The sequence below is a fragment of the Metarhizium acridum genome (genome assembly GCF_019434415.1).
Source record: "Metarhizium acridum strain ARSEF 324 chromosome Unknown scaffold_141, whole genome shotgun sequence".
Lineage (NCBI taxonomy): Eukaryota > Fungi > Ascomycota > Sordariomycetes > Hypocreales > Clavicipitaceae > Metarhizium > Metarhizium acridum.
The window spans coordinates 1272395-1298442 of record NW_027094020.1 but is presented as its reverse complement, the minus strand read 5'-3'; the positions used below and the strand labels follow the sequence as shown (position 1 = coordinate 1298442).

General features: G+C 49.1%; 8 protein-coding genes across 12 annotated transcripts; 2 read left to right on the top strand and 6 right to left on the bottom strand.

The window, feature by feature from the left end:
* Positions 1-198: 198 nt before the first annotated feature.
* SEC15_1 (Rab GTPase-binding exocyst subunit S15) lies at positions 199-1287 on the bottom strand (the record flags this gene model as incomplete). The annotated part of the gene is made up of 2 exons (XM_066119540.1): positions 199-1164; positions 1237-1287. 2 exons carry the CDS (start codon positions 1285-1287, stop codon positions 199-201), a joined length of 1017 nt encoding a protein of 338 aa, XP_065975335.1.
* Positions 1288-4446: 3159 nt separating this feature from the next.
* J3458_009049 (uncharacterized protein) lies at positions 4447-5026 on the top strand (the record flags this gene model as incomplete). Its single annotated transcript, XM_007814615.2, has 3 exons — positions 4447-4641; positions 4703-4817; positions 4878-5026. The coding sequence occupies 3 exons, from the start codon at positions 4447-4449 to the stop codon at positions 5024-5026; spliced, it is 459 nt and encodes a 152-aa protein (XP_007812806.2).
* Positions 5027-5853: 827 nt separating this feature from the next.
* On the bottom strand, positions 5854-8110 carry J3458_009048 (uncharacterized protein; the record flags this gene model as incomplete). The annotated part of the gene is made up of 2 exons (XM_066119539.1): positions 5854-5892; positions 6035-8110. 2 exons carry the CDS (start codon positions 8108-8110, stop codon positions 5854-5856), a joined length of 2115 nt encoding a protein of 704 aa, XP_065975334.1.
* A 735-nt stretch (positions 8111-8845) lies between these two features.
* Positions 8846-12515, bottom strand: TFC4_1 (transcription factor TFIIIC subunit tfc4). Of its 2 annotated transcripts, XM_066119538.1 has the most exons (6): positions 12212-12515; positions 11093-12155; positions 10188-11028; positions 9870-10097; positions 9483-9818; positions 8846-9419 (listed from the first exon to the last, which is right to left on the bottom strand). In XM_066119538.1, the coding sequence occupies exons 1-6, from the start codon at positions 12232-12234 to the stop codon at positions 9019-9021; spliced, it is 2892 nt and encodes a 963-aa protein (XP_065975333.1). In that variant the 5' UTR covers positions 12235-12515; the 3' UTR covers positions 8846-9018. The 2 variants fall into 2 exon arrangements, with proteins under 2 accessions (XP_065975333.1, XP_007812808.2); XM_007814617.2 differs by having other exon boundaries at positions 9483-10097.
* A 219-nt stretch (positions 12516-12734) lies between these two features.
* Positions 12735-15495, bottom strand: VTS1_1 (Flap-structured DNA-binding and RNA-binding protein). 2 transcript variants are annotated; one of them, XM_007814618.2, is made up of 4 exons: positions 15297-15495; positions 14491-15187; positions 13131-14432; positions 12735-13070 (listed from the first exon to the last, which is right to left on the bottom strand). In XM_007814618.2, the coding sequence occupies exons 2-4, from the start codon at positions 14999-15001 to the stop codon at positions 13045-13047; spliced, it is 1839 nt and encodes a 612-aa protein (XP_007812809.2). In that variant the 5' UTR covers positions 15002-15187; positions 15297-15495; the 3' UTR covers positions 12735-13044. The 2 variants fall into 2 exon arrangements, with proteins under 2 accessions (XP_007812809.2, XP_065975332.1); XM_066119537.1 differs by having other exon boundaries at positions 12744-14432; positions 15321-15495.
* Positions 15496-17369: 1874 nt separating this feature from the next.
* On the bottom strand, positions 17370-20018 carry ANT1_1 (ADP/ATP carrier protein). Of its 3 annotated transcripts, XM_066119536.1 has the most exons (5): positions 19129-20018; positions 18908-19069; positions 18288-18832; positions 17986-18223; positions 17398-17917 (listed from the first exon to the last, which is right to left on the bottom strand). In XM_066119536.1, the coding sequence occupies exons 2-5, from the start codon at positions 19006-19008 to the stop codon at positions 17779-17781; spliced, it is 1023 nt and encodes a 340-aa protein (XP_065975331.1). In that variant the 5' UTR covers positions 19009-19069; positions 19129-20018; the 3' UTR covers positions 17398-17778. The 3 variants fall into 3 exon arrangements, with proteins under 3 accessions (XP_065975329.1, XP_065975331.1, XP_065975330.1); XM_066119534.1 differs by having other exon boundaries at positions 17370-17917; positions 17986-18832; positions 19175-19334; XM_066119535.1 differs by having other exon boundaries at positions 17398-18223; positions 19175-19334.
* RIM13_1 (cysteine protease) lies at positions 19685-23316 on the top strand (the record flags this gene model as incomplete). Its single annotated transcript, XM_066119533.1, has 5 exons — positions 19685-20419; positions 20553-20902; positions 20977-21202; positions 21286-21599; positions 21675-23316. Exons 1-5 carry the CDS (start codon positions 20384-20386, stop codon positions 23314-23316), a joined length of 2568 nt encoding a protein of 855 aa, XP_065975328.1. The 5' UTR covers positions 19685-20383.
* A 778-nt stretch (positions 23317-24094) lies between these two features.
* J3458_009043 (uncharacterized protein) lies at positions 24095-25669 on the bottom strand (the record flags this gene model as incomplete). The annotated part of the gene is made up of 3 exons (XM_066119532.1): positions 24095-24212; positions 24273-25453; positions 25508-25669. 3 exons carry the CDS (start codon positions 25667-25669, stop codon positions 24095-24097), a joined length of 1461 nt encoding a protein of 486 aa, XP_065975327.1.
* Positions 25670-26048: the final 379 nt, after the last annotated feature.

The window sequence follows — 26048 nt, the reverse complement described above, 5'->3', positions numbered from 1 at the left end:
TAAGGAGGACTTCGGCATTACCCACGTCGTTCAGCGCTCGAGATGTTAGGCTTATAGCAGCACCGCACATTGACTCCCAAAGCTCCTCGACCTGTCAAATGCAGGTGTTCATGTTAGAAATTGCTCCAAGGGTAAGGGACTGCGGACTCACGTCAGGCTGCGGAACGTAATTGTGGTACACGACGCATGGTTTCCTTTTCAATGATTGAGAATCCCGCAATGCCCTCTAAGAGGCTGCTTAGCGAAGGACTCGTCATCAGTGAGTAGTTCAACCGTGCTGGGTAGAAGTAGGTCTTTCTGCTGCCTTCTAGTAGCGGCATATTCTGCACGAAATCGATCACTTTGGCCAAGTGCGTCATGAATGTGCAGTGCTTCGAAGAGTGGTGTGAAATTGACTTGCAGTTCTTCGTTGTCCAGTACGTCGAATTCCTCGCTTTCATCGCATACAAGTTCAATGGACGAATTGAGCTTAAAGTTAGCTAGGAATTGGTTGTCCTCAACCCGCTTTCTCTGCCGGGACCGTCTCATTTCAGTGTGATAAAACGCCACTTCGCCAAGGAATTGAGACGTCTCTCGAACTCTAAACAGCCATGTGTTGAGGTCTGTCATGACAGCTTCCGAAATAGCTTTTCGAGAGCCAGGTAGGGATTTTTGAATGACATCAGCCAAGCGATGCTGCGTAGCATATCGATTTTGTAATATAGGAACTAAATGTTCGTTTTGCAGATCCTCAAGAGATTTGAGAGCAGAATAGTAATTTTTCTGGCGAATGAGGTCATGGGCGTGATTGACAGCATGTAGTACCTTCAAGGAGTCTCTCAGGGCCTCAGTTGCATCGGCAATGTTCTGTCGAATAGCTTTTGTATTGACCAGGGCACCTTTCTGCTCAGCTAATTTCTCTGTGCTAGCCTGGATGGATTGGTTGAGTTTCAAAATCTCCGTAGTGAGACTGACAGTGTCTTCTCGAACATGTTGTAGTCTCGAAACCGATTCGAGGAATTCTTCGTGTTTGGTCAAGCCAATACGTTCGATATCAGCTTCGCGGTCCTCGGAGTATCGCGTGAGGCATTGTATTAGGGCCGGTATCCGTCTGGAGTTTGCTGCATCTTTTAGCACCGGTATCAAATGATCGAGAAAATCGGAATCGGTAGACGCGATAATGATCTAGTGAAGGTCAATGATGGGATGTCGATGAGGCATCGACTTCCTGGAATAACAATGCACGAGGTTTCGTACCTGCGGAACGGCAGAGGTATAGTCGTCAAAGGCAGCTTGGCGCCGTGGCATTGTGATGCATGGATATATGTAAGTCTCCCAGCGTACTCTGCGGTCTTCATCACATGAGATGATGGTGAACTGCTATGACAACGGGATTGTGGAAGAAATGGGTAACTGGTCTCTGTGAAAGGGTATCGACGCATCCAATGGGCCTGGTGGTACGGAAGTCTGGCTTTATCTTAACCCCACCCACCTCATCGACAGCCGGGCCGTTTGGCACAGCCACTTGCCCCATCATTACAGCTAGCCTGGTGCCAAGGCTCGATCTAATTCGACGGCGACATTACTCCGTATTCGACGACAAACAGGGTTGGCCACCCAGAGTTAGTGCTCTTATTCGTTTTAAACAGGCCCAAATTTCCGTCTAAATTTTGCTCGTCAGTATGATATTTCCAACATTAGGGTACCGAAACGAACACAGTCTCTGCACAGCATCTTTCAGGAATCAAAAAGCCAAACGAGCTGGCAATAGATGCAGGCTGCTGTTGCCAGAATGTTGGCAGCGAAAAACTGCAACGCCTTGTATGAACGAAAAGAAGAGACCTAGAACCTAAGTGTAAGCAAGGACCAATTCATTCGTGTCATCATTCTATACGGGAGTCAGAACTGCGTGAGGTATTTTTTGGCATTACTTCCTCACGATTCGGATAGCCCTTACAGCTGTAACAGTACTTATTACCTACCTAGGTACCTAAGCAGTTTTGGGTAGCGAGATGCTCTGCAGGATGGCGAGCCATGAAGAGAAAGTTTTGCTCACTACCAAGTGATAAGTTGGACGCGCAGTGAATGCGTGAGATGACCGTTGTGGCAGATTGATGCCGAGGGGAAGGAAGGATCCGAGTGGCCTGCCCGGAAACCAAACGAATGTGATGAAGGTCCCAGGTTCTGGACAGTCGAGGCAGGTGCCACTGTCTCGCTTACTACCCATTTCTTCTTCTATGGCCACTTTTTATCCCGAATCACACTTTTCAATTCCGCTTTCCCTCCCTTTGAGCCACTTTCAAGGTTGTTGTCCACGAGGTCCCTTCGGCATTCCTGCACTCTGTCTGTACAGGACGTTAAACAGCACTTCAAGTTCCCTGAGCGAGAGTCTAGTGCAATATAACTTCTACAGTCTGTCTGTCATGGCTCTACAGCATGACAACCCATCCTCCTCTCCCCGTTCTTCAAGTGGGATTGAAGAATCACTGAAAGGGACACCGAATACGCGTTTGACGACCATTTCACCAGAGGGGAAAAAAACGCAAACCACGAGCTTTCTTCATGTTCTTCCGTTCTCTAATTCAGCCGCCACATCACCAGTGACAATGGGAGCAGGTGACAAGAAGTTCGGCCCTGGCGTTGGGCAGGAGAGGGATCCATTCGTAACTCCTCGCCATAGGATCAGCACAAGATTGTCACCGACTGCTTCGGCTTTCAGCCCTTTCACTAACGTCAACAGTCTGGGCGAAGCTAGTAAATCCAATCCAGTTGCAACCGCACTCAGCACTGAGCTAGGGCTGTCCCGGTACCTTCTCGTTGCATCAGATACCCATTTAGAGGCTGAAGAAGTCAGTATTTGGTTAAACGTATGTTCAAAGCCCGCTTAGGCCGTCTAGCACCTCAAAATGTTAAGCTGACCTGACTCGGCGTTAGGACCTCAACATGCATGGACGGCGGTTTCATGGACATAGGAGTATTGATACGGAAAACGGAAAAGTCTACGTGCACTTTAGAGATATACGGGACGCTTGCTCCACGCTTGCAACTACTTTGACGTCTAGGAAAAGCTGGAAAGTTGAATATTGTGGTGCTCTTTGCAGAGATCGGGTAAGAATCCTTTCTCCTGCCCCTCCCTATGCGGATTCCTCGTGGTTAATGGTCTATTTGTAGCAAAACCCTGGCTCGGAAACTGAATCTCCCGCTTTGAACACTGGTCAGATTTTTCTGGTAGCTACCATCTCCCCCAGTATCAGCCTTGATGTTGGTCAGATATTCGACATCGCACAGAACTTTCTCCATTCGTACGGGCGTTTATTTGCCTTTATTAAAATTCCAAATCCGTCAAAAACTCCTTCTTTCAGAGCTATTGCAGAATTTTGCGACATATCTCATGCCACAAAGGTGATAGCCAACTGCGCTCATGTTACCACACCTGAGGTATGCTCCCCTATAATGTTGTAAAATCTGTGGAAAATACTGATGAACCCAAAGGGAGTGCATTTGGTGATTTCGCCATACGAAAATAACAGTAATTTTGTGTTGTCCCCAAAGCCAACTCAAAATGTCACTGGGGCAAACACACAAAACAATTCCCAGCATCAGCATTTGCACATTGGTTCGGCCTCGCGGTCTGTTGTGCCGGTAGAAGGGCGAGTGAGCCACCCGTTCACTATGTACCCTTTGATGGTCCAGTCGCCATTTGTTGCAAATGTACCATATATTCTGGACTCTCTTCCGCCGGGAAGTAGTCAAGGTTCTGTATCGCCGATCACTACCCTGGCTCCGTCCTATCCAGTGCTGGGCCCCTTGTACCATGCACCTCCGTCGCCAGCCCTAACTGTGCAAAGCAGTTATAGTCCATCCAGGGCAGTGGCTGGTTTTTTTCGATCTGACGGCCGAAGACAAAACGCAGCCCGAGTTACTAGATCCCCATACAATAACTCTACCAACCACCACAATTACGTTGATATCAACCGGATTCGAGATGGCATTGACGTTCGCACTACGGTACGTATGAATGAGTTATTTATGACGCGGGAGCTAACGGGCGAAGATAATGCTCCGAAACATTCCCAATAAAGTGGACCAGGCTATGCTGAAGAGGATTATAGACGAGTCTAGTTGGGGCAAGTACGACTTTATGTACTTGCGCATAGATTTTGCGAATGACTGCAAGTAAGTTCATACTTGATTCCTGATGAGTCCTCGCATTTGCACCAAATACAAAAGTGCTAAAATTGCTTCTTAGTGTTGGCTACGCATTCATTAATTTTGTTGATGTAGGTGGGAGCTTCTGTAACGAGAAATGCCCATGCTAAACTTAAGCTAGCCATTAGATATTATTGATGTTAGTGCTCAAACAGTAGAGGAAATTGACGGTAGCTAACTGAGAACAAAGTTTGTGGAGGCCAGAGGCAATCAGAGATGGCACGTTTTCCCGCATCGTTAACATGATTATTAGCTAACATGCCATACGCAGGAACTGCTTTAAAAGTGACAAGATTGCCGAGATATCATACGCTAGTTAGTATCTTCCGTCCTGTCTCCTTAAGAAGCAGACTGTTCACAGATGGTTATGCAGCCATCCAAGGCAAAGACTGCTTAGTCCAAAAGTTCAGGAACAGCTCCGTCATGCTTGAGGCTCCGCATTATCGCCCAAAGGTAATATGAAAATCCCACACCAGAGCAGAGAGTGCGTATGCGACGCTAAATGACACCGTAGCTCTACTTTACTTGCAATGGCCCTTGTCCTGAGTTGGCAGGCCAGGAAGAACCATTCCCGGACCCAGACAACCAATCTAAAATGAAGAGGAGCTGCGAGAATGCAGAGCATGTTGGTAAGTTTTGCGAGAACAGAGTAGGCCGGGCCCGGATCTATATACCTTACTCATCTATAGGTCTCTTCACGCCTAATGCCGGCCAGCACTATCGCGACGAGCAGCGGCGCAGACGATCTCAGTATGACCGTGGAACTAGGCTAGCCGCCCTCGAGGAATACGACTACGAAGCTGCAATTCAAAATATGTACACCATTACACCACATTGACAACCTTGGTGTTAGCGGGTTCCAGTTACAGGACGGGTGAATGCTCACTGGGACCATTGTATCGCTCACTCAATCTCAAATCAAAATACTTGCGAGGATTTGAAAAAATATGCATTTGCTTATCACGATATTCGCTCCTTTGTTCTTATAATAATCTATGTAAATAAGAGGAAGTTTTATTAAGAAATCGCTTTCCCCTTTTCACAAAAAGGCAAGCGAAGACAAAGATAGAAAGATCGCGACAAAGTTGGGCGTAATGCACACACCAAAAGCTCATGCCGAACAGAAACATATCGGGAATAGACAACTTTCATTATTCATTGCCACATTGTATCATTTTGCGAATGTCGGATCACAAAATTGATGCCGTCTCGTTGCGTATGCTTTCTGACTAGATGCAGATCCATTACGCTAAGACTACGTATTTATAATTGTACCTTTGCTGTCAAATATTGAGAACTGTGAGGTGACCTACTCTCCGTATGATGAGCGAGGGTGTTCCGGTAGCGAGGGCAGAGGCTTTCGAGAGCTGATGTGTGACGTCCCTCCCAGGCGGCGAGGAAGAGTATGACTTGACCCAACTGCAGAACTGGCGTCACTTGATAACGAACTTTCGCCTAGCAGATTGGGACTAGGTGGTGGCGAGAGACGTTGAAACGCAGAACATTCGCTTTTTGGTTCATCTCTGCCCTGGAACGACACTGCTTCAAATGGTAACGCCTCAGCCGAAGTGCTATTACGAGCCTCGCCAGGATGAAGCATCTGTACCTGACATGGAGGATCAGATGGCTTAAATGATGATTGGCCTTCTCTATGGTGCCCCTTACTCAATTGGTATGAAGATTGTCGCGGTGTTGCTGGCGAAGCTGGTGTTGCACAACGTGAGTTGGAGGGTTGATCGAGCAATGGCGCTAGAGATGGAAGTGAAACCCCCCGTGAAAATATAATGAGAAAGAGGCATGATAATAGGATTATGGCTTGAATGATAGCCATTCGTTTCTGGAATACCACTTCATCCGCAAGGAGGTTGAGTCTTGAGCTAAGGGCCATCATATCTCTCTCTGAACGGTCTCTTTGGCTCTCTAAAGCTAGAACAGTGGATTGCCATATTTGGTCGTATTGCTCGCGAACAGTATGGAGCTCGGCCAGGACCGTTTTGTTCAATTCATCTAAAAAGTAGTTTATTTTTGCATGTTGCCTCTGCTCTCTCGATTGCAATGCTTCCTGGATATGTTTAGATTGATCCTCGACATACTTCATGGAAAGAGTTAAATTCGACTCGACATGCTGGAGTCGTTTTGTGATGGCATTGAAAAAGCCCTCTTGCATAGTCGGAGATGCAGCTGAGGCGCCTGTAGTCCCGCTACTTCGTGGTTTACCATTCTGACCACTCGATGCCGATAACTTAGCAGTTGGGGTTGCGGCATTGTGTTCGCGGTCGATCGTCGTTGTGTTAACATTTGAAGCAGCTCCATTTAGAGCCCCGGTGTGATTGCGCATGCGGTCATCCTGTGATATGGAGATGAGGGTTGAATAATTCATGGACGCCGTGGCCAAAATGGTTTTCGCCTGTGCAATCGATGAATCGCCAGAATTATCAAGAGATGCGGAACGAGCCTGTGGTACGTCACTGGAGACCAGGTCTGATTCTTGCGATGTCCCAAGGCCAACTGACGACAACTTCGGATCCGTGATTGAGGAATTGGCCCCTGCTGAAGACGATGCAGGGCAGGTAGCGTCCACGTTTGTGAACATGTCCAAGGCGTAACTCAAGCTCCTTGCACTCGTACCATTCGATACCGTCATAAACACATTAGGATCTCTCGATGCTGCAGCAGCAGCTACTTGATGTTCGTCTTGGCGGGTATCAGTTCCACCGGATTCATCACCATCAATCAATGCCTCCTCGTCCCGACCGCCCTCGCTATCTTTCCACGAATCGAGCATGCGGGACCCATGAATTCGTAGGAGCGAAATGGGACAATAATATTCGTTACCAAAATGGGTTAAGAACTCGACCCTGACATATTTGGCCCAGATTTGTGGATTTTGAACCAAGAAGGGTTGAATATCGCGAGAGTTTCGCGCCTCAAACGTCCCGAGCTCACGCCACTTATCCATCTTGACAGGATATCGGTCGCTTACACTGACGCGAAAATGGCGTACCATGCTTGAAAAGAACTCGAAATTGGCCAAAACAACCGTGTCCACCGAAATGTCGTCGCTCAGCTCGATGATGACGTATTTTGAAGCGGCGTCACACTCCAGAAGCATGTACGTGTCCTTGTTTTCGACCAAGATCGCTCTGGCATTCTTAGCTCCAGGCGAAGTCTTTAATATAGTCGCACCGGCATCAAAAGACGAGTAAGAAAACCGCTCTTTGCAAGTTTTACCCGCATCCTTACTCAGATGCACAGTAGCTGCTTTGCCTTCCTCATATAGCAACGCATCACCGGCGGCGGGCTGCTCATCAACACCGTCACCGCGGGAGGATCTGTGAGACGCAAGCTTTTGGTGGTCTCCCTTGCCATAATCGTCGAAGTTGAGGGATATTTCGCCCTCTTCCCCGAGGCCGGCGTGACCGGATTCCGGAGAGTATCTGTCATCAGTGTTGTGCTCGCTCGGTTTTCGAGACCGCAGGTCCTGAGGATCTTGCCCGGCCCGCCGGAGCATCATTTCCTTCCAGTCCTCGAATGACATAAACGTCGTCGCCGCTGGTTCCGTGACCTGCACTTCGGTGACATTGTGATCTAATGTCGGCGTTGGAGGCCGTGATGGTTGGTTTTCGGCTCCATGATCTGACCCATTGCCTCTTCCATGTTGTGAGACTGCAGGTGCAGTAGACGTAGGAGCTGGACTCCTCCAGGAGCTTGTGAGGCATGACTGGGGCAAGGCATGTGTAATGTAGTTGATCGTCCTGGCCTTGCAGACTTCAAGCGTGCTTCGTGGGTCGACAGACAGAGGAACGCTACCAGTGACATTGGCTCCTCGCGGGGCCTGGGGCTCATCAATCGCGCTGGTTATCCCAAAGGCGAGGAGGATGGCTGCGGCTAAGCTTCGAGGGAAAATTGCGGCGCGTACCATAGTGATGCGTATTTATGAACGCCGTCCATTATCTGGCGTCCTCCAGCAACTCGGTTTGGTGTTGAGGAAGATGGTGTTGAGCCGATCGGCGAGTGGAACTCAGACATGCAAGCCACCAAATTGACATACCAGGCAAGGGTACTCGTACCTGACTCTATGTACGTACTAGTACGTGACGCAACCGGAAATAGCTCCACCCCTTCTACTTGCATGATAGTTATCATGTCGCCTATAATTTTATAATTTTAGGATCGGTCCTTGAGCCAAATTGTGACTACTATGCAACCCCCCGGCGACTGCATATCTTTCTAAGACTTTTCTAATTACGCGCCCTCGGCCCACCACGCAGCGGCTAGTCGGATGCAATGGCTGAGTCAGATCTAGGTTTCTTGCTCTTGATAGAACAATAGAGAAAAAGTAGTCACACTAGACTGTCCCTATGCAACAAGCGGCGCTTCATAAATAATGGTAGTGGTAAACGTGCCTGTCTAGTTGCCCGTCTGGCTGCTTCATTGATGTGTTGAGTGTGACGTAGTTTCGTACAAGGTAGCTCGACGCTAGTCTCAATAGACTAATTCCGTCAGCAAGAGTGAGTGACAGAAGCGTGTAGAGAGGACAATGTGAAACTGGGGGCTAATGAGCCAGTGAACGGTGAATTTGTGACGGACATGCTGAGCAAGAATTGCAAGTGGGCAGAGGTATTTGGCGGAAGGCGAAAATGGATGAGAGGCGGGAAACAGCAGATTTTATAGCACCATATTCTTCATGGCCGTCCTCTAACTTGTCATCATTGAGTTGGTCACTTTTCTTACCAATTTCGTGTGGACAGGTAGCCTTATATGTTGTGATTCATTTGGGGACCAGAAGTCTCGCACTCAAAGAGTGCTCCTCGTATTCGGACAAAAGCTTTAGAGTTTCAAATTGCTTCTAAGTACCGATAAAGCAACATCGTTGTTTCCAACAGTCAGTAGTGAGATAAGGGTGTTCGCCAAAATGAGAGCTGAGAGATCCTTGGAGCCTCCTCCATTTTTACATATATCTAGAGCCATGGCATAATAAGCTGAGCTCAGATAACCAAGTCCAAGCAGCTGGAAAAGGCGACCCATATTATAGTAACGTTCAGCCAATGCGTAGTCATCACCATTCGTATCTTGTCGAGCATACAGCGACAAAAATGACTGGCCTTGCAAAATCAGATACTGACGGTTGCTTGACTGTCTCTTCAACCCGTAGTGCACATAGGCTAGCCCGAGACTGAGATTTACCATGGCATTACTGGGATCTAGTGAGCGTGCCCGAAGGAAGTAACCTGCGGTAGTCAAAATTAGCCTCGTCGTCTGTCCGCACCTCTTCCCCTAAGAACCATGCATACCCAATGAGTAAGAATAACTAGTGGAAGTGAAAAGAATATGACCATAGAGCATCAAAAGGCATATGTCGATGTCCAAACTAGTAGGATCACCTGCCTCTTCGCTCTCCCCTGTACCTCCCCGGCGCACAGCCGCGGTCTCATGGCTGACATCAATGGCTTTTATTTGGCGCAGAATATACTTTTGCGCTGGTCCTGATGTATACCAAGACGCAGGTGACTGGCAAAGCATAGATAGTAAGGCGAACATTCGATAAGAATCGGTGGTCGCCCCATCGCGCATCAAATGCCGGGCAATTGCTACACACCGTTCCTCGTCGTTGGTGTAGATTGCACATACTCGTTCTGGTCAGCGTTGCGTATCCCACTACGGGCTTAAAATCACCTTACCGCTCCATGCCACATGAATGATGAATCCGTGCTTTGAAGATTGAAAAACTGTAGAGTCTTTGGCGGCCTCACAAACTTGGTACGCTTCTTGTCGCCGATGAGCAATTGCCAAACCAATAGCATAGTCGAGAAATAAATCCAACCAATCATCGAATGAAATGCCTTGATGTGTTGCAAGATTAGGAATAGCCGATGTGTGGCTGGATTGCTCAGATGGTGGAGCGATTGCTTCGATGGTTATTGTGTTAGCATAAGCTTGCATGAAACAAATTAATAGAATGAGTGGCTCAAACATATTGTTCGTGTTTGGTCACTTACAACGCGTCAATCTTTGGTACATTTGGGAGAGTTCGGTCTCTGGCTGGTTTGCGCTTGACTTATGCAATAAGACTTTCGACCCGAGAAAGCGCAAATAGTTGTCCCAACTGTAGAATCGCTTCAGAGACCTGAAGTCATCGACTAGTTCCTTGGAAGATGCCATCCAAGCAGGTATTAACTCCTTATGGCCTTCTGAAATGCGTTGTTTTAGATCCCGCACAATAGCATACTGTTGAGAAAGTTTGAGAGCACGTATTTGTTCGTCCTGTTGACGTCTGTCAGGGCCAGCAAGCTTTTTTGACCGATGTCTTCTAGGAATGGCTGGCCGCCTGGTTCCATTACCCATCAAATTTGATCTGTCTGCGTTACCACCCCCTTGAAATCGTCCTTGTGAGGCTCGTTGCCTACGGCTGCGGGAGGGTCGGATTCGGACCTTGGCTATGCCAGCATCCTCGATGGGATGATCCTGGTCTTGGACTCCACGAAGAGCCAAAGCTTCAGCCGCCAATATCAAAGCTTCCTCATCCTCTCGAGCTTTCTCGTACATATTTGCAAGTTCAATGCGAGCATCTATATTGTCTTCCTCCGCATCTAGCGCGGCCAATAAGTACTCCTCAGCCATTGCAGACTCTCCAGTACCCAGGTAGCATCGGCCTAGCTGCAATAAGACCGCAGCGTCAGGGTCCCCAGACATAGAGCGCAACAGTTCAAAGTACCGGATTGCCCTTGATGCTTGGCCATTTTTGCCCAGTTCCACACCCAGGTCGTATATCAAGAACGTAAAGTCGCCAGCAAAAGCTTTGGTGGATGGATCGGCTGGGTCCAAGTGATCCAAGTGTTTCTGAGGACCTTGGTTAACGACACTGATAGGAACCGGAAGTCATGAAGGGGGATGGTATACCTACCATGGCCTCTGAATGATCACCGTTCCTAAGTCGATATGTCGCCAGTCGGACGCGGAGGTCCAAGGGCAGGGACTGACCAAATTGTGTCGAGTTGTTGCCAAGATGAGAGAATTCTGGAACAGATGCACGCCGGTTGTCCAATATGTCCCATTCTCTGTCGTCGTCTCGCCAGTTGTCCCAAAACGTTTCGGCAGAGCGTCCAAGAAGCCATCTTGAAAGTCGTTTCAGCTCTGAAATCGCTTCTTGAACTCGTTCCACCTGGGCAAGGAGTCCCACATAGATTCCAACATCGTGCCAGAGCATATCTTGAGCTTCAAGCTGCATTTCGCTCATTGCATGGTCAAAATAATGTCGATACGCATTTATGGCGGAAGGCACCAAAGTTGCTGCGTTTTTCGAGTCGATGCATGCCTCAGCAAGTTTCCGTATGGTATTAAGATCGTATGGACGTCGTTTGAGAACAGTATTATACTCCGTGATGGCAGCAGAGAGGTGGCCTTGTCTATGACATACATCAGCTTTGTTGAGACGAGCTTCAAAATTTGTAGGATCTGCTCTGAGAGCTGCTGAATAGCAGAGTCGAGCGGTGTGCAGGTTTCCGGGCTCATCATCTTCACCAGTAATGGAATCCAATGCAAATGAGGCGCATCTGAGCCACTCAGATACATCCTTTGGCCGAAGATGAGCTGCGTATACCATTGCTGATAAAGCTCTGTCCATTTCACCGCGCTCTCTAAAAATCGAAGAGAGAGCCGTCCAAGCTTGATGTGTTTCCGCGTTGATCCTGATGACCTCGAAAGCAAGGTCCATGGCTTGTTCATAGTCACCACTTAAAAAAGCCTGATTAACCTTAGAGAGCCTGGCCGTGATGTCGCCTCTTGGCTTCGCTGCTTTACGCGGACCTCGCGGCGCTCTGCCCCTGGATGTACCACGCGATAGTCTGGGAACATCTACTGTTCCTCTATGTGACGCGAGGAATTCTCTGACGGATTCATCAAACTTTGCGATATCACCTTGAAGCTCCTCAAGGTCAGAATCCGCGTCTGACACCTCATCGAGGGTCCTTGGTCACATCAGTTAGCCAAGCAACAGTACTAAGAATTAAATGGCATAGTTTACCTCGGAGGCGGACTATTTTCCATGGCTTTCGTGTAGTGAAACTTTTTGCGAGTTGTAGATCATATTGCTACCCCCTTTCCACCCTCCCGACCGAGCCCACGACCTCGTGGAAAATGCGTGGTACGGAGTACACCCCACTAAACAACCTTGGTTTCCTAGTGAATAACAAGTGCAAACACGAGTCCCAATATCAGCTAAACCGTAGGTCCGTTATAGATTATAAGACATAGACCGTCATGTCGTGGGTGCATCAAAACCAGTGACAGCTTAGTCTTGCTGGGGGTGCTGAGTGCTTGTTTTCAAGGTATTATACGGACGTTGGAGAGATCTCTAGTTTGAATTCATGCCCATGGATGTACTTCGGTGGGTCTCTCCAAAGCCACACTTGTTAGTCAGCGCAATCTTCAGAAGCTGGAATAGCTCGCGGACGCAGTTGTTGTAAAAAGCCAGCAGGACTTGCAGAGGTCCAGCCAGATATAGTCACTGCCGACCTACCTAGGTAAGTTGGTAACTTAATAAGTGTGTACTAATCTCGAGAACTAACAGCTTACATGCATTGATAAGCACTTTGTCACGTCTACTCTCTAGGTTGCTGATACGAGTACACAATTTATTTGAATGAATGCCCTTTATATCAGGTGCCTGAAAAAAAATTGCAACGCCAGTTAATTTTCAGCAAGAATAACAACGTATATTCACTGTGTGCCATCACCCTTTCCGGGAAAGAAAAATGCCAATTCTAGTTCGTTTATTGGATAGATTTGCAATTCTAACCACTTAGTTATCATTTCACTACTTGCCAGTCAGCAGCACTGATCTGTGAATTTGCATTCTCATAGCCTGCCTTCGGCTTTTGCTTCTACATTTTGCGTCAGGTCACCGCAATCGTTTAGTTATTACTGGGGTATGAAATAAATACCTTTGACTTGCTCAAAGACCTTGAGCATCTTTCTTCGTGCACCTAGTGCATTGACGCCTCGATCTTCTAGCGCCTTATCATCGAGTTCAATCAGTTCTGTCCATTTCATGTCTCTCAGGTTTTCTGTGTATTTATGCAATCGAAGGCTGCGGAGCCAACTTGGAATGTCCTGAAGTAGCGTTGGATCGGCCGGATCTTCTGGTGCCTTGGAACTACCCCGTCGACCTCTAGGTGAACGACCTCGTACTATATCGGAATGATCGGACAAGTAACCTTCGTGACCAGTCATACCTAGCTGGCCTAAACTTACGGCTGGAATACCAGTGCCCAACAGGCCAGACGAGCCATCGTAGGCGCTCAAAAAACCGTTGTGTTGTGGTGAAGTAAAATGCGGCACAGGCCCCAATGTCTGATGCATCGCTAGACCAGGAGAGCTAGGGCGGGATCTTTGCCCTCCAAGCCCAATACTCTGCTGCGCTTGCATGGCCAACACTTGCTCATGGTTCAAAACCTGACCGTGCTCATTGATCATCACTACATTGGTACCCGGCAGGTTTACAGCCTGGCTGGGAGGCGACACCTGAGCGTGGGTGCTGCCCGGTGCGTCGTTAGATCTGGTACGGCGGTATTTGCGTACGTCATCCAAGGCAATACGATTGTTGACGGTTGAGAGTGCAGCAAGTTTCATGACGGTGGCATTTGCCATCATATCGGCTTGCTTGCCACCGGTAGTGGCTGCATTGAACGTCGGCGCCATTGGAGTATTCACCATGGATGCCCAATTTCCGCTACCCGACTGATATGGGGATAATAAAGGCAGATCAGAGGGATTCTTCTCGGGAGCATTAAGTGTGGTGCTTTGTAAAGGAGAACTACCAGTCATCTGTGGCCGTGGGGACCTAAGGCCGCCCGAAGGCGGTGGCTGCACAAACTGGCCCATTGGCACCTGTGATGTATTTCCTTTGGCAGCTGACGGCTCAGTTGCAGCGCCGGCACCCCATGGGGAAGCTGGGTTCGGCGCGCCAACATCACGGGCTTCTTGTCCACCTGAGATAGACATGCGGGCATCGATGGCGGCGGAGTTGCGGTTCGAGGATGGGGGGTTTCCAGTTTGCTGGGTGAATTTTGCTTTCTCTGTTGCTATCGCTGCCGCAGCGTCAGGAAACATAGCATTAATGGTCGAAGGATCGAGGCCGGAGTTTCGCTTAGTGGAAGCTACGGTTGAGTTTCGCGAGAAGGAGTTTCGGGGCGAATCAACATTTAACTTATTCATAGCGTCGCTGAGGCGATTGGACATTGGGTCTGCAATCAGTTAGAGACCCAGGCTAGATTTCAGGAGGTTGGCAAAACGGCAACCTACCTTTGTCAAAGTTTGCAGGCGACAATACACCAGACATAGGGTGGTTTTTCCCCATCTGTTGAAGCACTTGAATGAAGAAGCGAATCTGTACTTGAGTAGTTTGTTGTAAGAGAGCGTACAAGGCGGCAGTCCGCTCTGCCTCGCTCAAGACCCGAAACCACTGCTCTATAGCACTCAACTCATCCTTGAAGTCCTGGTCCAAAGTTGCGGCAGCCATTTCTTCCAAAGTTGTCTCATACTGGTCAATGTCGGCAATCCATTGCTGTGCGATTTTATCTTGAGAGTCATTTTCTGCGTTCCCCTGACCATGCCCTTGCTGAGCCTGGCCGTAGAAATCGGAGGAGGGCCGGATACGATTAACAGAAGATGAGCCTGCGAGGAGAGTCATGTCGGCAGAGGCTCGAAGGGAGCTTCCTGACCCAATTGCCCTCGCCGAGGGTGGGCGTAGCGTCGAGGTACTATTGGCCTCTGGGGTACTATTTCGATTTCCAATGATGTTATTACCGGACATGTTGAGAAATATTTGGTCGTCAAGTATAAGCCTAAAGAATGAAACGAGCCGGCGTGAATATCAGGCTTGGATCAGGATCCGGAGAGAGGCTTGCGTAGACTCCTGCAGTGACCGGCTGACCTCAAAGGAGTTTAGACAAGAACCAGCAAGTTACTGCATGTTCCAGCAGAAGAAACACAGGTCGAGCTGAGGATCTGTCAACTTCATTCCTTGAAGAGAGAGTATGCCCAGGGACGGTTGAGTTGATCACAGGAGCAAACCCTTTTGTTGGGGTTGGGCCAGGACGAACGCTCACTTCAAGTGTCTGAAAGATACTTACCACAAAGAACAGAAAGAGCGTGCCCACAGGTGATTAATGAAATACACGTTGTGTCCGTCTGCTTCCAGGCAGGCAAAGTAAAAGAAGTGATAGATTCTGCCGCGTGGCGTGCGGACCAGAGCCCTGTTGGTGATGTTGTGGCAGGAAAGAGGTGCTGGCATGAAGCACTCTGGTCAGTCGTCTGGTTGAGGGTGGGTTCCAAGTTCCTGCTCTGATGCACCATAAACCCTGGACGGGGGCTCAAGCGCCTTAGGTAATGAAAGGCACAGGCAGAGGGGCTGGGCGCCAGAGGCCCGAACGACGAGGGACCCGAAATCTGGGGCCACAACAGGCGTTGATTGGCTGGGCAGCGGTGCTTCCTAGCTTCATTGACAAGGACGAATAAACGTATATCTGACAGGGAAGAAGACTATCAAATGAATCTATCGAGCAAAAAGTTCCCTGTGCACCCGACGCTTTTATATCGACTGGCCTATTTAGGGATCATCAGTACATATCCTAGTCCATACCTTATCTCGCTTTTCGGCGTTTATATTTAGCATGTTCAAAGTTCAACCATTGTCTGTTTCAGCCTCATGACAGTGCCAATCTCCCGTGTGGCAAACCATCTAAAGTGTTCGTGTCCTCCCTACAAAGATATAGACTGTGCATTCATTGATGCACACTTGTTTAGCTTCGTACGTAAATGGATCGAAAGGGTTGGAATCGTCAAAGCTTGGCTGACGATTGTAATGCGATAGAAAGGGCTGCCTGATGCTCCTCCAGTGCTGCGAGACTAATAAGCATGCAAAATATAGAGGAAGAGACGGGATGAGAGGTTGAAGAGACGCAGAACCGGCAGCAAGAGTGCAGTAGGACCCACAATAGCCTCCTTATGCTCATCGCGACACAATTACTGGCAACCACTTTTTTCTGTTTCATTTATTTTATTTATTCTTCTTTCTTTCTTTGCTTGGAGAGGAGGAGGGGGGGTTCTCATTGCGTCCAATTTGTATTTGCGAGATAGTCCAGATCCATGCCCCAGACTTTACTGGGATTCTGGCCGTTGAAGCAACTTGACTTATTTAGTGACTGGTTGAGGTCCAGGACGCGTTTGGACGTTCGACCTAGAGCGCCACTAACAGCCTACACTACAAACATGTAGCGGCATCACTGGATGCGCCCCCCAACACATTGAGGCTTAGATTGCGCGTGCCACGCATGACCACCAAGTGATACCGGCGAGACGAAATCATCTTCCCGGGCAACATTGAGTCCATACAAATATAGCTACATGGCGCCTTCGAGGATTTGCAATGGTAGTTTTATTTGTGTATCGACTACGTCCTCTGAGATGGACGATAAGCATGAGTAGCATTTCCATTCGATGCCTGTATCAACTGCCGCTTGACCTCCCGGGGTAATCCAGCACGTTCAGTGACCACAACGACCCAGCCGTGATCATATATCCTCACACAACTTCTCGCTTGCCCTCCTTCGCTTCCTTCTGTTCCATTGGTCAGTTTCGAATTATAGATTCGTTATATCGGCAAAGTATTGCATACCAATGCTTTAGCGGTACCGTGGAGAGCATGGCGGTGGTTTCGTCGAAACTTGGGGTCTGTACCCTTCAGAGAGGGGTACCTCGAAGTCTTGGGCTTCTTGATGCTGCAATCCGTTAGTATTTTGCAATCACAATTTCGTCGAGATTTGGCGAACCCGTTGCGGTGGGCCTTGCGCCACTGATTGTGCTGCGAGGAATTCTTTGACTCTATCCATCGAGTATCAGTAGACAGTATACCAAGGACAAAAGCTGTCGCTTCACTTACTCGCCATGGCTGCTTCCCAGATGTCTGTTGTCAAGGATGACCTCGTGATAGTTCCAAATTAGGTTGCGAAAAAAGTGTGTGATGCTACAAGCCCTAGACGATGTGCTAGTGGCCCGCTTTGCTGACATAATAGAAGCCTGGACAAGGGCTCCACCTCCGTGCTACGAAGTTGGGTGGAGGGTGGACAGGCCCCGTCTTGACATGACGAGTCTTTCAGTATTCTCACGTAATCTGTTTGCTTTCGCATCTCCAGAGCTGGATTATGTAGAGGCACCTACGTATGTAGATACTCGGTAGGTAGCATTTGTGTTCTCGAGTTCCTTTTAATAGAGAAACGAGATCTTCATCATCAATAGCTTGTGAATTCGAGGATTCGCAATTGCGAGGCATTGTACGTAACTCTCCGCGCTATTCAAGCCTTGAATTGCTGCGTAATGCATAATCCCCTAAGCGTTGGACAATGCTTCTCGACGGCAAAAGCAACTACACTTTACCCTCAAACGTCGTATTATACCGTGGAATGCAGAAATCTCAGGCAGAAGGTCTAACTAAACGTGTACAAATGCGCAGAGAAAATACGCAGAGAAAATACGCAGTGATATGATAATCTAGATTTGTTTTTGACCAAACAGTCGTCTCTCCCATATCTGTTACGACGTTGCAAGTGGCTTCGAAACATGAAGAGAAGTGTGCTGCGCCGCCAAAGATGCAATATCCGAAGCCTTGCGTAGCTGAGTTGATCGAAGAGATTGCAAGTATCGCAGGAATAAGACGAACAAGAGCTCCACCCTGTTTTCCTGGTTAGCTCCATGTTCTATTTGCAATGGCTGATTGTCGGATTTGTGTCGCCCACATACCTCTCCTTTGTCATCATCAGAATGCCCTGAACGAGAAAGCCTTTGAAAATCTGAGGTCCAATGCCTTTGAAAAGTGAAAGAGGTCCCTCATTTTCGATGATGAACTGCATAACTTCGATAAAGCTCTTGAACGGCTTGCCTTTCCTCGCCGGTGGGGCCCTTGATTGCAGACCGACTTTGGCGACGATTAGAGGCTGGGTAGCGATGGTTGCCAATGCCTTAGACAGAGCCCCCAGAACTACAGAGTGTCGACTAGTTAGCACTGTGCAGTTGCGGTGCGAAGAATAAGTTTGCCTACATACTGAATGCCTCCCACGGCCGCAAAGTGGATTTGCCGTTGAAAAGAACGGTCCTGAGTCGTTCGTACGCTCCGTATGTGATGGCAGGGTTGACAACAAGCACCAAGCTGGCCTTGAGCCCACGCCATAATCCGGGCACGCCATCTGGGCCTTCAACAACTTCTCGAGCTGTGGCCAAAAGACCCTTACGCTCATCAGCTCGCGCCGTTTGCTGGCGCGTTGTTACTACAGCCACAGGAATTGTGAAGAGTTGTGCGAGAGCACCGGCAACGGCCCCGAGAGCGAGCTCCACGGCCATCGACGGCGGTGGACCGGGAGTCTTGTTTGCTTTAGCATACAAGGACCTAGCAATCGTATACCAGTAGAAGTATGCAAAGTTTGTTGACGCGACACCGATAAGGGAACCATTTATGCCAGCATACAAGCCCTGAATTCCATCGTCTGCCACTATTCGTGAAATTGCATCCCAAGTTGATGTGTAATGCGGACTGCCCGAGTCGGATGACGCCTTGTCTTGGCGAACTTGCACTTGGAGCCTGGTCTTAACACTATCTCATCAATTTGGAATTAGCAACATTATCACTGTTACGACCAGACAGCACGTTGCAATTGGGCGGGCGTACATATCCAGAGGGTATACCAGGGCGTTGGCAAGGACAGCTCCCGTAGCTCCTGCCGACGCGCGGGCCCAGGCCGAAATCTCGGGTTTCGACTGCGCTCCCATGGTGAGATTGCGCTGGAACAGAAAGACGTGGACGTTGAATGGGTCGTGTCGTTTGGTTAATCTTGAACAAGTTAACAACCAGGGTGCCCAGGTAGTTGGTAAATCCGGCACTATGCGCACACTGTGATGAAGCAAGTGATATTGCAGCGGGGATACTAGAGCATACCAAGAGACCGGCACCAGAGCGAAGTCGAGGATCGTTATTTTCGTTCAGCGAGAATTGGTCGAGGAAAACCATTGATGGCACTACCCGAACGGAGTGGACGGAGTGACACCATTGACGTCTATGCCGGGATAATATCTTGTTCTTGGCCGTTTCGCCGGCCGACGGATTAGGCGGTCTCTTTGGACCTCGGTCTTGCGGCTTTTAGCCTGTGCCAGGTGAAGCGCACCGGTACTAAACCTGGTGACCCACAAGTGCATGGTGCGGAACATTCAACCTCGGTTCTCAAGTAAGTACATATGTAGCCTAGCGCCGCCAAGTACTGGTTACTTGGGATGCAGTTTGGTGCCTACAATGAAGTTAGTTACTGACCTCGAGCTTCTGCAACCTCTCCGGTCTGCACATGTGGTTCAAGTGTCGCAATCTATTCAAATGATATTCTGCGGTGTGCAAAAATCTTGGGCGGGATATAAGCATGCTCGAAATGAAATTGTTAGTCAGGTGCCCTGCCGAGAAAGTTGGTGTTTTGTGCATGTCTAATCATGAAGCACACCAGACTCTTGATAAAAAGCCCTCGATAGCCACACATGCCAACTGCCAGCGTTGCCCTCCCAACAGCCGCTACCAATAAGTTCGGTCCAAGGAGATTTAGAAGCAATCACCCGAAACACGTCATTAAGGCCTTCCAACGTACCTGCCTACAAGTATGTACGGTATTCAGGTAGGTAGGTCTGCTCTGTGGATACATTAAGGCCGTGTGTGTTCTACCTCAGTACATGCTAGTCGATTATGGCTTCGAATTTGCAGTAAAGCCCATGCCATAATATTTCGAAGTTTAGCATATCAGGATCACCATATTCTGACGGCGTACTGCTTATCAAGATGCGCGCGACACTGTAACACTCTGATGCGACACGTTCCTCCACTGGGTGCACATGCGCTGAAGTAATGGGCCAGCTCCACTGATGACATCTTGCGAGCTTGAAGCTGCCCCACTTACACCTGCCCCCGCCATCACCGTCATTTTGCTCACGACGACATGGAGCTTTGTTTGCACCCCTTGGCCTACTCTAGCTCAAGTCCTATGCTTCAATATTCGACAAGGTGGCTAGGCTTCCAGTCTCGGAGCTTGTCTTTTGTCACTCTACCTGAGGAGCCTTTGAAGCCAAGGAACTCCGTCAGCATTCTACCTCCGCAATGGTAAACTGATGTATGAAATATTGGCTCGCCATGGAGAGGAGAGCGCAGGTAAGTTGTTGTTGCTCAGTTGAAAGCACTCCTCAACTAGCAGCTCGTTCCATGATGGCTTGTCATCCTCTTATCATGCGTAACCGCGCCAAATCGAGTCGGAGAAGACTAATTTGTTCAATCACCTGGACAGGCCGCAGAATCTCTAGCGACTGGGGCCGCAGGCAAAGATGCGCTGAACAATGCTATCAAAGCTGCTGAGTTATACATGAGAGCCGCAGGAGAGGCTGGTAGCCAACCGGACGCCGTTCGTTTTAGACGAAAGTGCCGGGAGATGATTACATATGCTGAAAAGCTCAAGGCTGCTCTTGGTGGAGGAGCAAAGCCTGCAGAATTGCCTGCCACGCGGCCGTCGCTGTCCGAATCGACGTCGGCATCCATCTTGCGACTAGGTTCAAAGCTCCATGGAAATGACTTTCCCATCTGGCAAGAGGGCCCCGGGATTGACGAGTTTGAACTTTTGCCAGGCCAGGATCCATTTACGTGAGTTCACTCCTGTTGCTACAACTAACACGATATACCGTAACTGCTTGACTGACAACCATCCTTGGTCTTAGAGATGATACAGATTTCTGTTTATCCGCAAACCAAAGCGACAACTTTGCGGCGTGGGTGAGGCCGGAAAAGTTATTCAACTTGATTCAACAAAATGATAGAGCGGCCTGTGAAGATGCTATGATGCAGGTTTCTGACCATACCGATTTGATGCAAGACATCACGACGGACTGCTCTGTAGTTGCTAGTCTTTCGGCGGCCTTCAATGTACTAACGGGGAAGCACTCGGTAAGAATGTCATCGAAGGCTGAAGCTGCCACAATTGCTGATGTGCTGTGCTAATCACAAAACTTCACCCTTGCTGGCGATAGGTGCTTTCTTCAATTCTGCATCCTTATGATCTTGCAAACGATAAACCGAAACTATCCCCTTCAGGAAAGTATGTGATGAAGCTGAACTTCAACGGATGTGCCCGCAAAGTCGTAGTTGACGACAGATTACCCTCATCCCGAACAAACCGGGCTCTATTCGTGGTTGACAGGCAGAACCCATATCTCCTGTGGCCAGCTCTGCTTGAGAAAGCGTATCTCAAGGTCAGGGGCGGCTACGATTTTCCAGGAAGCAATTCAGGCACAGATTTATGGGTTCTCATAGGGTGGATCCCGGAGCAACTCTTTTTACAAAGGTGACCTTTATGATCCTGCTAACGCAAATTCCTCGGTAATTTACTACATGAATACGTTTACTAATTCTTGAAAAGAGAGGACATCGACCTCGAGAACATCTGGGAGCGAATACAAGCCGCTCACAAGTCGGGAGATGTGGTGATAACTCTGGGGACTGGTCGGATATCAGCCGAGGAGGAGGAGGTAATGGGCTTGATCGGGGAACACGACTATGCCGTCGAGAACCTTGACACTTCTGGCTCCAGTCGGCGACTATTGATTAAAAACCCTTGGTCTGACGCCCCATCTATGACAGCACTGGGGTGGTTAGGCTCTGCATCTTCCACTCTCATCAAGCCGCCCAACACCGGCCTATCAACAGAAAGGTTGGCACATGACCCAAATTCTAGTAGCAGACTGTGGGTGGCATTCGAGGATGTCGCGCAGCACTTTGAATCCATGTATCTCAACTGGAACCCAGCGTTGTTTGCCTGTCGCAAGGACCACCACTTTTCATGGGAACTCCCCGCCAAGGTATACGGCGCATCGTTGTCCAGAAACCCCCAATTTTCCGTCACCTCACCTAGTGCCGGCACCATTTGGGTCCTTGTCAGTCGCCACTTCGTCGATGCTGAGCTGGATATTGCTCGTGAGAGGCGAGACTCGATGGCTGCTGCGGCCCGTCAACTCGGTTTCATGAGCATATCAGTCTTCGAGAATGATGGGAAAAAGCTTCAAATTTGTGGCGGCGAAATCTACCGGGGTCCGTACGTCGATTCACATCAAACGCTAGCCCGCCTCGATACCAGACCTGGACAGCCGTACACAATCGTGGTTGATCAACACGAGCTCCCTTTGCCTCGTTATAATTTTACAATGTCTCTATTTTCGCACAGCCCGCTTGAGGTGGGAGAAGCTTTAGAGAGCATGTCACATTTCACTGAGCAGCTTGGAGCCTGGACGAGGAGAACCGCCGGTGGCAACGCATCATGTGGAACTTTCTTTCAAAATCCTCAGTATAGGCTCTCCGTTAAAAGCTCAAGTCCACTTTCCATCCTCCTCTGCGCCGATGCTAACGACATTCACGTTCATGTGGATCTTATATGGGCGCAGGGCCGTCGGGTAACAGCTGTGAGGGTAAAAGATTTGGTAGCTTCCTCGGGGGAATATCGTCGTGGCTGTGCTGTGGCAGATATTGCGATGCTTGAGCCAGGAGTTTACACTCTTGTCTGTTCTACTTTTGAGGCGAGCCAGTTGGGCAACTTTTCTGTGCGAGTCGCGTCGATGGTACCAACCACTATTGCTCCTATACCGGCAGATGGTGCAGGTAGCCTCCTGACGAAATTACCACATGTTCACTTGGCAGAAGGAGATGAGCGATTCCGTTTACCAGTTAACGTGTCTTGGTTAACAAGGGCAAGCGTGTCTCTACACAGCAGTGCTACGTCACAACTTGGTAGCAAGATGCAGCCACCATCGTCCCAGATGGTTCGTGTGTCGGTCGTTCACGGCTGGGGACCAGAACAAGTCACAATAGCAGTCTCTGGTGACAACGAATTCCAAGATCCCAGGAGTACAATACGCACCCCCCAGTTTGACATGGAGCCTAAGCGCATACGAAAAGACGGTCTGTGGATGCTGATAGAAAGTATAGGGTCCCATGGCGTAGCGTTGACAATTGATGGAGAGATTCTTAGTGACTCGCCTGTACGGATTGGCAGCTGGGAATCTGTGTGAATAATGCCGTTCAGTTTAATAGACAGGCGCATATGAATGTCCGATATTTGCAGCATTCTCACATGCCGTGGCATATGTATCATAATAAATATAGCTAAAGGGAAATCCGTTTTGTAAATCCTCTAACCGTCCCACGGCACTGTAACCAAGGGAGTGCTCTCCATATCCTTTCTAACGCCTAGATCATTTGATGTCATTTGTTCTCTGTTGGTAACATTGCGAGTTCTCAACAGATAGAAGACCCGAAAATCCAAATTAATAAATACATGCAGCTCAGACGCTTGTTGCCCCCTAAAAGTAAAAGAATAATTGTGGACTCCCACAGGATATGTGGGACAGAATCCTCATGAATAAAGACAAATGGTATGTTTAGCCTGGTATATATAAAGCCTTAACGCCGAGCATGTCTTCGAGGGAATTAAAATGAACAAGGGAAAAGATAGAAGAGTCAACACCGTGAGAAACAAATGGTTTTCCCCACAGAACGAGGTAATGCGTTTCGGAACCGTAGCTCATCAAATGCAAGAATGCCGTCCCCGTGGCCTAAAGCTGGACTACACGTCTTAAGCGCAAGCCTAGGAGCTCGTTCACCAGCTGAGAAAAAAAAGGCAAGCGAAGGTCAGAAAAACAAATTGCTCAATGATGTTCGTAAATCTCGTGAAATGGAACCTGGTATCCGCTGGTATCATCAGGTGTACTCATAAACAAACAAATTTTGGCGATTGGCTCTGCTGCATTGCACCTCGGTCCGAAATCTCGGTTTGACCGCAAGCCAACACTACGATGCAGTCCCCCGCCTTCTCCTACCACGGTTTGGCCCATCAGGCCTCTGAGATAATACCTCTCGAAGCATTGGATCATCTTTGTCCTTGTCAACATGGTGGACCCGCACATGTCTACAATGCAGACTGCATTAGTATTATATCCTCATATTTAGGTAAGTGAAAAGTACCGACCGTTGTAAATTATCAGGTCGCGGGTACTTATGTTCCCGTTCAGGACAGAACGGGCACACATAGCCCGGTGAATCGTGGACTAAACCGTGCCGTATCATTTCGTTCTTTCGCTTAAAGCCTTTGCCGCCCTCGCTCCGAGGACATCCTTGGACAGGGCAATAATGTGGGCGAGCCGATGAATGTACATTAGCGTGAGAGTTGAGCAAATATTGAGTTTGGAATGGCTGCGCGGTGCATCCCGCAAAGTTGCAAGCATATAATCCAACGGGTGGATTAGTTATACCGTCAATGCTCATTCGGTCCACCACGGAAGTGGTTGTTGATGGCGTTAGGGCAGATTGGTCGGTGCTAGGTGTTTCACCACAAGCGCTCGACACATACTCTGTGTTTGGCCGATGGTTGAGTCCGTTGGAAGTGTAACCGCTGTACGGACTGGATGCAGGTAAAGACCTTGGTGACGGCAGGCTGAGTTGGTAAGGCTCATTCGGAGAGATGGGAGGAGAAACATGTGGTGCGGACATCGGGGGCAGGCGTCTCATAGTCCCTGGGGGGGATCGGGAGAAGTGGGCGCTGGATCCGTGCAGAGTCGGCATATCCTTGTCGGCTGGGGTTGGTGGCTCGGAAGGGATGCGATTGATATCGCCAAGTGTAGACCGTATGGATGGGAGAATATGACCATTGCATTCGGATTTTGGGGAATCCATCTGTAGAGGCGGCAAGCCGCCGCTAGCTGGCGTGAGCATGGTGATGGGAGATTTGTTTACGCTGTTGGATGTTGCGTTTTGTTTCGATGGATCCCCAGAGGACAAATGATATGTGGTGTTGTGTGGTCGGTCATCGCTTATTGATAAGTGTCGGGTTGAAAATGCGATATCTGGCGTCTCCCTTGGTACGGAGGCACGCACAGGATCTGTTGTGACAGCCTGGAGAGCATCAGCCGCAAGATGCTGGAGTCTAGGACTTGTCATGGCACCCAGAGACTGCGGTACGCTACCGCTACTTCGAGCATATACTGGCGATCCTCCAACTCGTCTCGGGGAAGAAGGGTCTCCAAGGAGACCGTCTTCTTCCTCCTCGTCGGCGCCAGGAAGCGCTCGATAGCCAGCGGCACGAGCAATCTCTGGGCGGCGACCGTTGTCGAGATATGCCACGAGAACGGCATCCCCGGAGCTGGGGCGAATCTTTGGGCGATTAGACCTTGGAAAGCCGTCGATGGGAGGAGGACTAAGACTGACTTGTGCGGGAGGAATGTCCGGGGGTGGACTGGGGGAGAGCTCGAGCTTCGGGTGCAGCGCTTTCATGAGAGGACTGCCTCGTGGAAGAACTTCATCAGGATCGAAAGTCTCGGCAGCCAGTTGATTCTGTAGCTGCAGGTGCTGCTGGGCAGCCGTAGTCATACTTCTCAGCTCTGCTGTCAGCAGCTCAATTGGCCATGGCCCTCGGATTAAAGGGCAGCAAGGGCATCAAGCAAACCACAGCTCCAATGCCAGAGGTAAAAGACGAGTACGGCAAAAGAAAAGAGAGACAGAGAAGGGAGGGAGAGAAAGGGAGGGAGAAAGAGAGAGAGAAGATGAAGAAGATTGAGGGAGGATGAATAAATCTAGGCGCTATGCGGAGCAGGAGGTGTGATTGACTGAGAAGCTGGTCCTTGCAAGAGTGGCACAATGACTCTCGGAACGATCAGAAACCCAACCCAAATACCGATGCTAGCACTGATACCAAGAAGAGCCCCTCTGTTTTTTTGATGATGATAAATGGGTATTCTCTTTTTTTTTA